The sequence below is a fragment of the Thamnophis sirtalis genome, unplaced genomic scaffold, assembly GCF_051295495.1.
Source record: "Thamnophis sirtalis isolate CommonGarterSnake01/CBP01778 unplaced genomic scaffold, rThaSir2_p1.2 scaffold_7, whole genome shotgun sequence".
NCBI lineage: Eukaryota > Metazoa > Chordata > Lepidosauria > Squamata > Natricidae > Thamnophis > Thamnophis sirtalis.
In genome coordinates this window covers 67,081,100-67,096,071 of record NW_028261387.1, presented here as the reverse complement: position 1 = coordinate 67,096,071, position 14,972 = coordinate 67,081,100, and the positions used below count along the sequence as shown (strand labels likewise).

At 39.1% G+C, this 14,972-nt stretch overlaps 1 protein-coding gene across 1 annotated transcript in view; it reads left to right on the top strand.

The window, feature by feature from the left end:
- DLGAP4 (DLG associated protein 4) overlaps positions 1–14,972 on the top strand; it is a 399,144-nt gene that overhangs the window by 248,572 nt on the left and 135,600 nt on the right. Inside the window, exon 3 of the mRNA XM_014053169.2 lies at positions 9,911–10,959. Within this exon, the coding sequence (XP_013908644.2) occupies positions 10,006–10,959 (954 nt within the window). The 5' untranslated portion in view covers positions 9,911–10,005. The remainder of the gene's footprint in view (positions 1–9,910; positions 10,960–14,972) is intronic.

Below are 14,972 nucleotides of genomic sequence, written 5' to 3'. Positions count from 1 at the left end.
GTTGCTGACTCAATTTGCTAAAAAATTTGTAAAACCGCTTAGAGAGGGCTGAAAGCCCTATGAAGCTGTATATAAGTCTAATTAATAATAAATTACTTTCCCAAAATACATCACAAGTCCAACAGAGTCATCACTTAGCTATGTACTCTCTCATTAATGCAAAGCCAATACACACTAATCCAAAGCCAACACACAACCCAAATGAGGATCTGCTTAAGTTACTTCATCTCCTACTGAAAGTGGTTTCTCCCAACTCAGTTGAGCTATCCTTATAGAAAAGTGTCAGTCCCTAGATTAATTCCCCAGGTCTTCTCTCTATTTCCAGGCAGTCACAATCTGGTTCATTGCAACCAGAACTTCAAGTACCAGAGTCTTCAGTCTGGCAAGATTCTGCCTATAAAGAAATCAGTTTGGGAGTATTACCACATGTCATTCCTGGTTTTGGGTCTGACAGCAAACTTTTGTTTTGTTTTGTTTTTCCAAATATTTGTACACATCTTCCCACATTGTCTCATCTGACACCAATATAGATCCTTTCTTTTTTCCTTATGGTGCCTCAACAATTCTGATGATACAGTAGTCAAAGCCATAAGGGTTGGGTGGTTCTTTATTCCTAGTTCCATCTAAATATTTTGCAAGAAAGAACAGAAGGAATGTACTTCAGCTCCACAGAAAGAAACTACAGCAGCAACAAACTTATACCGCAACTTATTTTTTAAAGAGTGGAGGGAAGCCTTTCAGTACTGTGGAAAGAGTATAGGAAAACAAGGGAAGCATGCTTCACCCAGCCTAGGCAGACATCAAAAGGAGTCCATGGGGAGATGGGGTGGTGGTGGTGAATGGAGCACAAGCTTCCAAAGTTGAGGACACTTCACTGATGTAATGGACCAGTAGCCCAGGATGAAATGGCAGCCCAGGAACTGGAGGGGAAGGGAGTGCCAAAAACTACCCAATTGGAGCTGGGATGTTTCTAGAATGGAACAAAGCCCTGGGGACCATCCACTCTGAAGAGCTTAAGATGGCTCATGTTGAAAACGGTTTTAGATCAGAGCTGTGAAATGTGTGCAGGATGCATTGGCAATGGGCTGGGAGAGGGGGGAGGAGGAGGAGGACGTCAGCCCTCACCCAGGAAGCGCTGAAACCTATACTGGTAATGGGAGAAACATAAAATTCAGATCTGCCCAGTGGATTTGAGAAAAAGGCAATATATGTCTATTAAGGCACTATACAATGACTGATAAATAAAATAGATTTTTGTCCTAAAGTAGACTGGAGGTTCCTCCATTTCTCTCCCTCTCTGTGTATGTCATTGCAAAGTACCTTTACAGTAATATCGTAACTTACTGATGAATCCACCACTAAAATTATACTATTTCTGTCATACTTATGCTGTTAGCAGTACAGGTAAAAATTAATTATCATTTGAAGTTCCTGCAGTTCTTCTAAAGAGCATCTGAATGTGTGCCATTTAAATGACATTAAGGAAATTGTCTTTGTTTGAAAAAAAATGTTTAATTTTTTCCAACAAAGAATCATTCAAATGGGTTGTTTTTCAAACGCTATCATTTCTCCAAGTCATTATTCACAATGTGTGAATGTGCGGCAGAGCTAGAGGACAGGGATGGGCCACGCTTCCCCTGACAGCCAACCTGACCCTGGATGAACCGGTTGTTAAATTATTTGAATCCCACCATTGGGGTTGAGTATAAAGTGCTTGGAGTGCTTGCTAGTCATACTGGCCACCCAACTGTTGTTCTCACTTACAGAAAAAGAAAAGAAAGTTGTTGCCTAGAAATAGTTGATGATCAGGTGAAATTATCCCTGCAATTCTCAACGCTTGCATCAAAACTTGCTTCAAAGTACTGAAAGCTTTACTTCCATCAGGTTTTTTTCCACTTTATTTTATTCTACCTCTCCCCACTTTATGGAAGAATAGCACTTGAAAGGGAAAAAATCCATATTTAATTTCATGAATTGTGAGAAAGTGGTATTCTGTAACAAAAAGATTACCAGATCTTTTTGCAAAGACCAGAATAAATATTGACACAGAATCCAAGGGACTGAAGCAGAAAATTGAAGATAATAGGAATATTTTTTTTCAATTATCTCTGGCCTTGGGGGTTCAGAGACACCCAAAGCACTAACAAGAATTGAAATACAAGCCAGTAAATTCATTTTCCCCTCCTGGCTGCCAAGTGTACTTACTCATACAATGAATTCTAGTGTGAGAGTATGGAAACAGCTGAAGCATACAAGCTGAGCAACCTAAGGAAAGTGTTAATTGGAACAGGGAAAGAAGGGCAAGAGTCAAGCTGGCAGCTCACACTTTTCTTCAGCCTTTTACTCTTGGGAAGGTTCTGTTATTTGGTCCTCAGTGTGCTATCAAGCCAATTTAGATGACTTTTTAATCTTCGCCAGTTTCGCCAAATTTAGGGATGCTGAGGCAAGTATCAACTTTGGAATTTTTCTCCTGTTGAGAACTAGCTAATGCATTTCTCAAGAAAGCAAATGTACGTCCCCAGTTCCAGCAATTCCTTTCCATTAGCCATCAAGTGTGTTTGTGGCTGCGGAGGAGGATGCATTAAAAGAATAAACATGTAGATAACAAGATCTCTTCCTCATCTTTCTGCAGAGAAAAAAATAAAGACAAAAAGAAAACCAAAGAAAATTGCAAATTTGAAAGAATGATGGTTGCCGTACTCTATTTAATGTTATGCATTCTGGAACTCCTTTGAGCTGAAACTATGGAAAAGAAGTCTTTAATATTTTAATTACTTTTCTTGATTTATAACTTGGAAGCCACCCAGACTCACCTTACGGGGAGGTGGGTGGCATACAATTTTAATAAATAAATAAAAATAAGAATAAACTGCAAGCTCCAACTAAAACCCCAACTAAACCACTCCTTATATGTTGGTTGTTTCATAGAATAGCTTATTGGATCACCAAGAAAAAAGAGTAAAAGACAGATATGAAGTAATTTTAAAGAACCCTAAAAGGAGGAAGAAAAAGCAAAGACTTCTTCTGCAGGGAAAATGCATTCAGGAAACTGAAAATCTCCTGGTACATTGGGACAATCATTTCTAAAATTCCCAATTACCTTGGTAGCAGGGTAAGAAAGGGTTCTGGTACCATATAATACCAATTCCACACAAAAAAGTAACCTTATGTCTACTGCATGTCATGGTCATTGTCAGTGCTCCTCAAAGATTCCATTTTTTTGTCCGTTCCAGGATTTCCAATAAACCTTTTAAGCACACCCTAAAAAATGATTTTTGCAAAGTTCTAGCTTAGCCTCCGTGTGTTATATATCTTATGTTTCCTGTTACATTCCTGATACAGCATTTCTTGACCATGTATTTCATCATGTGCTGATCAAGGTTTATTCTTGTGTTCATTGTAGATATTGGATTTTTTTTCTTTACTTAAATTCATGTGATATATGCCCTTGGGAAGCTCAGTTTAAAGACTATAGCTGCTTCTGGATAGAACTCCCTTTTCTACCCAGTCATGCAACTCAATTGGACAGACTCTCAGGGATTTTAATGTGTTGTGTTATGAACTCACGCATAAGGGAATGCTTTTTCCCCATTTTACAGCATGTTGGCCCATAGCAAGGTCAGCCTCACTAGACTATCTTTTGAAGTTACATGTTCTTTGGCAGCTCCAGGGGGAAACCACTTATTTGGGTTTCAAAACATGACGTGTGTGTGTCTGTGTGTGTGTCTGTGTGTGTGTGTGTTTGTGTGTGTGGAGACAGAGAAAGAAAGTGAGATCCAGATTTTTTTAAAAAAATATTCCCAATTTAGGGAGTTCCAAAATGAATAACATTAACAGATATGCTTTATTGCTAAACTCTTTGAACAGAAAGAGGGTTTATAAAGAAGAAAATATTAACTTTGTCACATATTTATTTTATTGGTTTCATTTATAGCTAACTGTAAATCTATCCAACACTTGTGGTTGTTTATAGTAATTAAAATGCAAATAATAAAACAGAATAAATATAATGCAATTACATCCAATGTATATCCCATAGATTACACATTCCATAAACACCATATGGAAGAAAATCTTGTTTGGTGTGCCCGAAAGATGAGGTTTTGGCAATGGGAGGTAGTCTTCAAGGATTGTACCATGCTGATAAATGGGCAAGTTCATAGTCCCAGAGGTAACCAGTCTTTAAGCCATTTAGAATTAGTATCTTAAACTGTGCTTGGTAGGCATAAATAAGTAGTACACTTTGTACAGGCATCAGTTCTATGATGCTTTGGTACCCAATATAACACTCCCCAACTGAAGAGATATAACTGAGTGTGGACAGCAAAAGACTGAAGAAGGCTTCCTTTCTCATACCTATTGAGATATTAACTCATCAGTATTTCCATGTACAAATACTGGAATGTACATGAAAAGAAGATATTACCCGTGATAGCATCCTACCCTAGTGGATGCTAACATCTGAGTCATATCTACTACGTATAAGCCTAGGTTTGCCAAGGATTATCAAATTAGAGCAGAAAATTCTGCTCTAAAGAAGATTAAGTCAGAGACAGTCTATAATCACATTACTGTGCATTCATTGTCCAAGTGACAGTGACTCTAACAATATCTATTTAAATGTTTTCATAAAAAAGAGAGTAAGAAAAAAACAAATAGCCTACTCATTCAATCAAAGAAAGGCATGACAAAATCCCCTAAATATTGTTAAATAATCTGCCCAGCATGGATAATGATAAAAAGAAGGACACATGCAGTTCAAGTATACCTGAAAGTGTACCTATTATCCCTTGCTATTGTAAAGAATGATAAGAGATAGGGTACTTTATTGCTAAAGGGAACTCCAGCCCAATTTATGATCAAGTGAGATTATCCAATGCTTTGTAATTCATCTTCCATATTTCTATTGCCAGGCAAGAAACAAAATCATAAATTTGTCTGGCTCAGAGACACTTTTAGAAATAGCTATCTGATAACTTCAGTGAGCCAAGGAAAAGATAACTATGCAGGCAGTCTTTCTTGTTCTCCTTTGTATTTTTCTTGGATTTATACTCTCAGGTGTAATTCCCAAGTGACATTGGGAAAGCTAATCCATTGAATAGATCTAGCCCATCCTTGAAAGTTCAGAGTCTTTAAAAAGTTAGTTCAATCTAAAAAAGAACTCTGCTACCTGCATTGCCAATGTTAGCAGCTTAGTCTTTCATGTAAAAAATAACAACAACCTTGAAATAAATGCTCTTTCTCTTAAAAGGATACAAGTTGTTCAATCCTAATGTAGGTTGTGTGCTATGTTTTATGCTCCGTAGGGGAAGAAGCCAACTTTGCCCATCCTTGCTAATGATGTGGCCTCATAGCAGCTGCAAAATTCTATTGGCCAAACCAAATAATTCATCTTTGAACTCTTGTCATTAACTTTTGTCCTGACATGAGGAGAAAGCAAACAATAACTAGTAACAAATGCAGTCACATTTCCAAACCCTTCCTTTAGAAATCTTTGGAAATAAATGCAAACAGTTCAGCAATGGTTGTGCTCTTGATCACACTATAAAAAAAGATGTTGAGACTCTAGAAAAAATGGAGAGAACAGCAACTAGGATGATTAGGGGACTGGAGACTAAAACATATGAAGAACTGTTTCAGGGACTGGGCATGGCTAGTCTAATAAAGAGAAGGACCAGGGGAGACATGATAGCAGTGTTCCAATTTTGAGGGGCTGCCACAGAGAGGAGTGAGGGTCAAGCTATTTTCCAAAGCACCTGAAGGCCAGACAAGGAAACTGACCAAGGAGAGATTCAACCTAGAAATAAGGAGGAACTTTCTGACAGTGAGAACAATCAACCAATGGAACAGCTTGCCTTCGGAAGTTGTGGGAGCTTCATCACTTGAGACTTTCAAGAACAGATTGGACTACCATTTGTCAGAAATGGTGTAGGGTCTCCTGCTTGAGCAAGGGGGTCCCTTCCAACTCTGTTAATCTGTTAAACCTTTCATTCATTTCAATGTGGTTCATGAAGAAAAAGAAATGCCCCCTATGTGGTAATATGGGTGATAGAACTACTTCCATTACTGAGCAGAGAATAGCTTATCCTGAAATGCAAGTCTGCATAAAACATATGCCTCATTTACACTAGGCCAGGGTTGTCAAACATGCAGCCCATGGGATGGATACATCATACTCTAGCCATGCCCACTCCCATTTTAGTGAACTGGGGACAGCTGTGATACGCCACGTGATGACAATATGATGCTATGAGTTTGACACACCTGCTTTAGGCCAATCAAACTTATGACAGAGAGATACATAACTACATTCCATTCAAAAGAGACAATCAAAAAGCCAAAATGGAAACAAAGAGACCAAAATTACCAATGCCCAGGTGAGCAGAGATTAATACCAAAATTAACACTAGACTAACAATTAAAAAATAAACAATAGCCCAATTAAAGAACCACCAACTCAGACAAACAAGCTAACAGTAAACAACAGACTAATCAAGGAACCACCAAGATCACTCCCACCATCACTAACAGGGCAAGCCACTAGTATATAAAATGAACACAAATCCTACTCCCTTCTATCACTGATGATGTTACTTAGTTTCATAATGAAACCACTGCTAGAAAGCAACCAAGCTAATGGAGCACCAAGAATCTCGCACTTATGATTCTGTAAGCTAGCCAACATGGACTAATATCCTATGCTAATAACAATGAAAGGCACATGGTGGCTCAGTGGCTAAGACGCTTGAGCTTTTCGGTCAGAAAGGTCGGCAGTTCGGCAGTTCAAATCCCTAGCGCCAGATAAAGGGGTGAACTCCCATTACTTGTCCCAGCTTCTGCCAACCTAGCAGTTCGAAAGCATGTAAAAATGCAAGTAGAAAAATAGGAAACACCTTTGGTGGGAAGGTAACAGTGTTCTGTGCACCTTCAGCATTTAGTCATGCCAGCCACATGACCACGGAGACGTCTTTGGATAGTGTTGGCTCTTCGACTTTGAAACAGAAATTAGCACCGCCTCCTACAGTTGGAAATGACTAGCACATATGTGTGAGAGGAACCTTTATCTTTACCTTAATAACAACGACCAAATGCATAATGTTTCTAAAGAAAACAGGTATTTAAAAAATGCAACAATGCACCTACTTCCATAAAAGAACCTCCTTGCTCTGGAATGGGAGCTAATTACTCAGATAGAAGCAATCAGTGAAGAAAATTTGATATCTATTATCTTAGCCTGAATAACTGAAAACACTCCTACAATTGTGGAACTGTGTACAGAGAACTATATTATTTCTCTCCTATATGCATATTCATGAACAAATTCATATGGATGTTTCAGAACTTCAAAGCATGATTGATTTTCCTGAGTTGCTCTTGACCTTTCTGCTTGTCCAATTACTTTGCTGTAGAGGAAATCATGGCCCATTGCTATGCTGACCCAACTGCTTACTCCATGGAGCCATTCATATCATATCAATGCAAGCACCCACTTACAATCTTATCATTGCAATTGCAGTGAATTGGACATGAACTCACAGCTGTTTGCTTCTAAACCTTGGAGTGGCTGGTATACAGTAGGATGATGAGGAATGGGAAAGGATCCATCCCAAAGCAGTTGGCATGCCAATACAAAGGCAGATAAAAACAACTGTGTTTGCATGTTTCTACAAGCAAAGCCCCTCTCAAGGTTTAGACTTTTTATAGTCCAATGATTAAAACTATGATACAAGACTGTTGAAGTTTGAGAAATTTAGAATGAAACATTATCTGTTAACAGTGTCAAAAACAAAGAGTTCATTTATATTTATTTTTCTTACAATGTAATTATTGGTCTAAATCTTGTTTATCACCACTTATTTCAGTTTGAAAGACTAAATTAAATCTACATGCTTTATCCAGTATGGGTCTGTGAGCAGCACCAGATGATTTGCCTTCCAAGTTTTTGAATTCATCCTGGAGCCCATTTTCAGGGAAGCTTCTTTTTACCAGAATGTGTGCTTTGGACACATGGATAGTATTTATGAGGTGCCTATTTGTCTGTGTGTGTTTTAGTTGCTCATTGGGGTGTTGATGGTCAGCTATTAAGTCATTGGCTGTTGTTTCTTTGTGCTGTCAAATCCTCGACTCCTAAGTACCAGATAAGCTGGTGGTAAATCAGCATTCCTGGTGACTGACAAGGGGCCTGTTTCCCAGGCTTCAGTTATTTCCCTTGTTATTTTTGTACCTGCTCGGCCAACAATCTTAGTGGCTGCAAAATTAAATGTATGTCCTTGTTCATTAGAGCCAAGGTGGCGCAGTGGTTAAATGCAGCACTGCAGGCTACTGCTAGATCAGCAGTTCAGCGGTTCTAATCTCACCGGCTCAGGGTTGACTCAGCCTTCCATCCTTCCGAGGTGGGTAAAATGAGGACCCAGATTGTTGGGGGCAATATGCTGACTCTCTGTAAACCACTTAGAGAGGCCTGAAAGGCCTATGAAGCGGTATATAAGTCTACTGCTATTGCTATTGCATTGCAATGGGGCGCTACCAATGAATTTGGGTCCCCCTCATTTGACCACTCACCTGTGTTCTTGCTGTCAGCTAGTTAGCTTACTCCTCGTCTCTCTTACATAGTCACAGGGGTAATCCAGGTACATTACATTAGAAGTATCACCCACCTTCAAGCAATCTTGACAATGAATGATTTGTCCTCATATAGCAACCTCTGGGTGATGTGTGATGCCCGCTTACATATCTCAGAAACTGTGTTCTACTGCTTCTGAAATGTTTTTGATGAATAGTCTACATTCTTTAGTTAGAATAGAATAGAATAGAATAGAATAGAATAGAATAGAATAGAATAGAATAGAATAGAATAGAATAGAATAGAATAGAATAGAATAGAAATCTTTATTGGCCAAGTGTGACTGGACAAACAAGGAATTTGTCTTTGGTTCATATGCTCTCAATGTACATAAAAAGACAAGCTACATTCATCAAGAATCATAAAGCACAACACTTAATGATAGTCATAGGCAGAGGCGGTATTCTGCCACTACACACCAGTTCAAGCGAACCGGTAGTGGCGGTGGCATGAGGCTCCACCCACCCACCCAGATGTCATCACCTTTGGCGCATGCCCAGACTTGCGCGCTCCCGCTACTAAACCGGTAGTGAAAAAAAGAGGATACCATTACTGGCCATAGGGTACAAATAAGCAATCAGGAAACAATATCAATACAAACAATAAGTTATAGTCCTGCAGTCATAAATGGGTGATAGAAACAATGAGAAGACTAATAGTAATAGTAATGTAGCCTTAGTGAATAGTTAATTTGGTATAAATCAAACGACTAAAAAGTTTTTGCATTTTTTTCACACCTCTTTACTAATATACTTCTTTATAATGAACAATGATGAGGCAGATTAATTTTTGCAATTCATGCCAAATCCAGAGCGGCTTTCTATTTGTAAGTTTCTATACAACAATTTTCATGTACAACATATGAATATTTCATTCCTTCAGTTCCATAACTTTATGTATATCTTGATGCAAACAGTAAATTTTCATTCTCCCAGTTAATTAAGGTAAATTCATGTTATAACAGAACAATTGCAAACATAATAATAAAGGTGAGATAGAAATAAAAATTCTGAATTTTCTAAAGGAGGTCAACTTCGAATGCCAGAAATTCTTTTGAGTTGCCCAGGAAATGAAGCAGATACCCTAGTGAGACTTTCAAAGGGGAATGGATTATCAAATGCAATAACTTAAGCCATTGTCCTATTTGAATTGAAGTCTCTTGATTTCTCGAAGGGTTATTTCTATCACTCATTTGTAGTCGTGCTTATCAGTGATTTCTATAGATAGATCCTGAGAATGTATTTTTCCATCTTTTAATCACTCTTTCTGTATCTTTTTTGGCTGCAGAAAAACTTCCCAGTCAAGCTACTGTGACAAGGAACAGAGTGGATATATCCTCCGTGCCATCTTACAGAAGCAATGCTCTAGGATACCTCAGCGCCATGAAGGGGTTAGGAGATAACCGAAGCCGCCATCTATCTGATAATCTGGACTCTCCTCAAGACTCACTCTATGCCACTCAAGATAGGAATCCGTATCTTCTTAGTCCCACAGATTCCTATTCAATGGACCCTCGCTTTCCAACACCCAACTCTCTCCACAGTGATTGCCTCCTTCCACTCAACAACCAGATTTCTAACAGCAGTACATTTCCACGTATTCATTACAACTCTCACTTTGAGGTTCCTGATGAGAACCCCTTTCCAAGTCATGCCCAAGCCACCAAAATTAACAGACTCCCTGCCAACCTACTAGACCAATTTGAAAAACAACTGCCCATCCACAGGGATGGTTTTAGCACCCTCCAGTTCCAGAGAAGTTCAGATGCCAAACACCGGAATGAAAACCCCGGGAGAATACGGCACTTGGTTCATTCAGTCCAAAAACTTTTTACTAAGTCACAATCCTTGGAAGGTGCTTCTAAAGGCAGTGTGAATGGCAAGAAAGGCACCGAGGACTCAAAACCAAACCGGAGAAGCAAGAGTAAAGACCGTGCAAAAACCACAGAGACTAAACGCAGGACGAGATCCAACATATCAGGCTGGTGGAGTTCAGATGACAATCTGGACAGTGACACCTGCAACTATCGTAACCCTATGGGCCTCATGACCCTGGGCAGGCAGCCTGATCACAGCCAGCCTAAATACTTTATGCATGCTTACAACACAATCAGTGAACATATGCTGAAATCCTCCAAGAGCAATAATGACCTCAAGATTACCACTTGCACCAACATCCCCATCAACAGTGAGTCAAACTATATCAAAAGAGGGTCCTGGTCCACGCTCACACTCAGCCATGCTCGAGAAATGTGCCAAAAGGCTTCAGCTACCATCGACAGAGCGCTGTTGAAATCTAAATCCTGCCATCAAGATTTAGCGTATCAGTACTTGCAGGTGGGTGCCATACTTGAGACTTTCTTACGATCATGTGAATGTTGGATAAAGAACATTTTGATTCAGTTTAGCTAAGGACAGGACTGCACCATAGCCTAAACCTGTTGTCTTGGTTATTTCTTAAGCCAACCTCAGAAAGAACAGTCTAGGTTCCAATGGCTTGGCTATGTGACTGAGCTGATGCTCAGTCCACACTGCAGCCACTGCAAGACCTAATCAATTACTCCTGTTTCTTGTCCTTCCCGTATAGGAAGCCTCACTGCCTGGCTCCTATATAGGGTGATCTACCAGCAACTGCCTTTTCCTTAGGGGGAGGGATTGTTCCCTCCTCATTAAACCTATAATCATTAATCCCTTTACTTTCCAGATGTTTGCACTACTTATGCATGCCTTTAGTTCCCTTCTTCTGATCTTTCTCCTTAAACCAGTGCTGTCAAACTCATGGGCTATGGGCTGGATGCATCACATGCTAGCCATGCCCACACCTGGTTTAGCGAAGGGGGGGGAGTCACAATACGTCATGTGATGCCATGATGCCGCAATTTTGACACCCCTGCCTTAAACACTAGCAGCGACTCTTTCTTTTTTTAACCTTATAGTGTCATTGTAGCTTTCTTTACTGTGGTCAAGGGATGGAAAAGCAAAAGGACAATGTTTTGCCCAGCCTGAGCAAAAACTGAGTCCTCACTGGGACATGTCAAGATTGAATGAGCATGACCTTTTGGAGTTGAGAATAGTTCATTGATTTAACAGGCCATTGTTGGATCAATCGCAAGATTGTTTTAAAAACAGCAGCTACCGATCAGCAAAGAATATAGCAAGTGCCAACAGTATCTAAGGCAGTGACCAGGCATCGGGGAGGAGGGGAAGTGCCAGGCACTGTAGTCGATTGAAACTGGGGATGCTACTAAAATGAAACAAAACACTGGAGATCATCTGCTCTGAAGGATTTAAAAGGGTTAGGTTGGAAAAGAGCAGTTTTGAACTGAAGTTGTAAATGTTTGTGTGGGATGCATTTGCTGGCTGGGAGAAAGAGGCGAAGGAGGTGGTAGAGGAGGAGGAGGAGGAGCCATGTCTGCACTCTGGAACCAATGAATGGTGTTATGTATTGAATATATAGTTGGATTAAGCCCTGTTAAAGTAAAACTAACCTTTAGATGACCTTAACTATAACTGCAACTGTTTTGGAGGGAAACGTAGAACATTCATATTTGGGTGGGCTTTTTCAAGTGTTGTGATTGGTTAAGGCCCTGTGGGCCCAGAGATTAAATTACAGGGATTTGCCTGTTGTTCCACAGTTTCAGTTTTGCATCAATAAATGCTGCTGTATCTATGCCAGTTTGTTCTTCCCTACTGAAGCCCACTACACAATAAATGGCTTCTACTATCAATGGGCCAAGCAGAAAGTGTGAATCTGCTTTATAAAGTTGGAGTTGGTGTGGTGCAGGGATGAAATTCAGCAGGTTCTGACAGGTTCTGGGGAACCGGTAGTGGAAATTTTGAGCAGTTCAGAGAACCGGCAAATACCACCTCTGGCTGGCCACAGAAGTGGGGAGGGAATAAGGATTTTGCAGTATCCTTCCCCTGCTACTCTCCATCAAGCCACTCCCACAGAACAGGTAGTAAAATAATTTGAATTTCACCACTGGTGTGGTGTATATTTGTAGGATACCAACTAACTAAATAATCCATTATATGTACTTCCCAATTCAAGACTTCTTTCTCTGTTCTTACTTAGCTGAAACTAAAGCTTGATAGGAAAACATCATTAGAGACTAACATATTAAGCATCATGGAGAGGCTTTCTATTCTATTGGATGAATATAGCTACTTTTGCTATTATTATTGAACAAATATCTGCACGTTTAACACATGTTGGACAATCCAGTAAAAGTATATAACATCTGAAGCCTAATTTGACTATGTGTCCTGTTTAAAATAATGGAGTAGGTCTGAGACACTGACTAATTGAAATCCTTTTGACATCAATACTTCTCTCCGGGACTCTGGCTTTGTATTATCCCTGTCATTTACTCTGTCTTATCCTGCTATTTTCTTTACTGCAAAACATCTACTATATCCAGAAAACATTGAAGAGATTCAGAACAATTCATCACATCGTACTAGGCACAGTTGTACGTCTTGGCTTTCCATATACTTAATCTTTATTCAGGAGTTGGCTTACCCAGCAGCACGTTCACAGACAAAACTAGGAAAGATTTGTTTTTTTATTGCATACAGGAAAAAGAAATCACTTACACAAAAGATTTGCCAGCTGCAATATATAGATATCAAGACCTATATAGAGGTCTATCTATCTTTATCAGGTTTCTTTTATTCTCATGTTGTCCATTGTATTGTTATCTTGGAGACTTCTGATTTACATTGATATGATGGTCTCCTCTGGCCTGAAAATTTCAGGTTCTGGTCTCACTATCTTGATTCCTTCTAGACCTCCTTCTCAACTAGCATACAAAATGTGGGGTAGGAACCTAGTCTGCTGCCTCCCAAGAATGGCCAACATCTGGGTGGTCCTTCTAATGAATAGAATATTCCAGACTACTTCTCTTGTGTTAAGATTCCAAAACACATTTCTCTCTCACTCCCTAAATGGCCAGGAGAGAATGGTAGTTTTTGAAGATAATATATTTTTCATTGTCTGGAAATTGCAAAAAAAAAATAATAATACCAAGAGAATTGATTGGTATAATTTCAGGAAATGGTCCAAAAATCTAGACATTTCACTTCTATGTATAGAGATCTCATGAAGAGAGAAATCTGGTAGAAAGCCAAACCTGATAGCCAATAGCAATGGGGGGAACAGAATCTCTTCTGATTATTACAGCAGAGCGTTTCAGGAGCTGCTGGTAGGAAGCAAGAGATTGTTAAGGAACAGTTGACATCCTGAGAAAAACAAAAAAATCTCTGAAGAATGGATAGGTAAGTAGGCATTTGTGGCAAGAGTAGAGGAGATGGTTGGTCCACATGGAAGTTTTGTATCTGAGCCCACAAACGTTAATCCTGCTGTTACAGATTTTCAAATTGGTCTAAGAGTCTCACAGGATAATCCTGTGCCAGAGGAAGAATGTCTAACTTCTCCAGGTGGAGAATGAAAGAAGATTGAAGGGTAAAAACATGCTGGCTTACAGAAGAAAGCATCGACCTGCTTGCTTTGTAGCTAGAAACTAAGGCATTTGAAAAAAAGCACAGCAGGAGCTATTGAAAAAAATCTATAAGTATTCTAAATTCCTGTGATCAGTTTGGAGCTCTCCTTCAGTGATAAGGCATGCCAAAAAACTTCTATGGGAAAAGTTCTAGTAAAAAAAACAATATTATTTCTTTCATTTGGCAGGAATTGCCTGGAAAAGAAAATGCAGAGAAGGATGTTGGCCACAAACTCTGGAGTGTATAGTAAAAGTACAGCTCTCAAAGCAAAATTAAAAGAACTAAGGAAGAGATAGATCTAAATCTCAGAGAAGCAAACCATTGTGTGACATGAATAAAGACTTGCCAGCCATAAAAATCTCACTTTCTTGATAAAGTAGGTCAATAGCATGGATAGTTAAACAAAATTAGATATAGATCTACTGTATTATTTGGCAAAGCCCAGAAATACTATGTATCTCTGACGATACAGTAGAGAATTCAAAGACAGAATGAGTTCTACTTTTAATGGATCCATCTAAATTCTTTTTGCAGAACACAGTACTCCTAATATCAAAATTATGAAAACCAAAACTTTAGTTTAGAATTGAGACTGCAGTAATGAAGGCATTGAAAAACAGTTGGATTTGATCAGCAGGAAAAGCAGAATCCTCAAGGTAAATGAACAGATCATTTAGATGCATAATCCAAAAATCATGGAAAATATGATTTATACGTTTTTGAAAGACCAAGGAGCTGTTGCCCAATCAGTAAGGCATTACTTTATGTTCAAGCTTTCCATAACAAAAATCAAAGGTAGTTAAATACGTGTGACATTTTTTCATTCAAATCAAATTATAAGTCCCTCT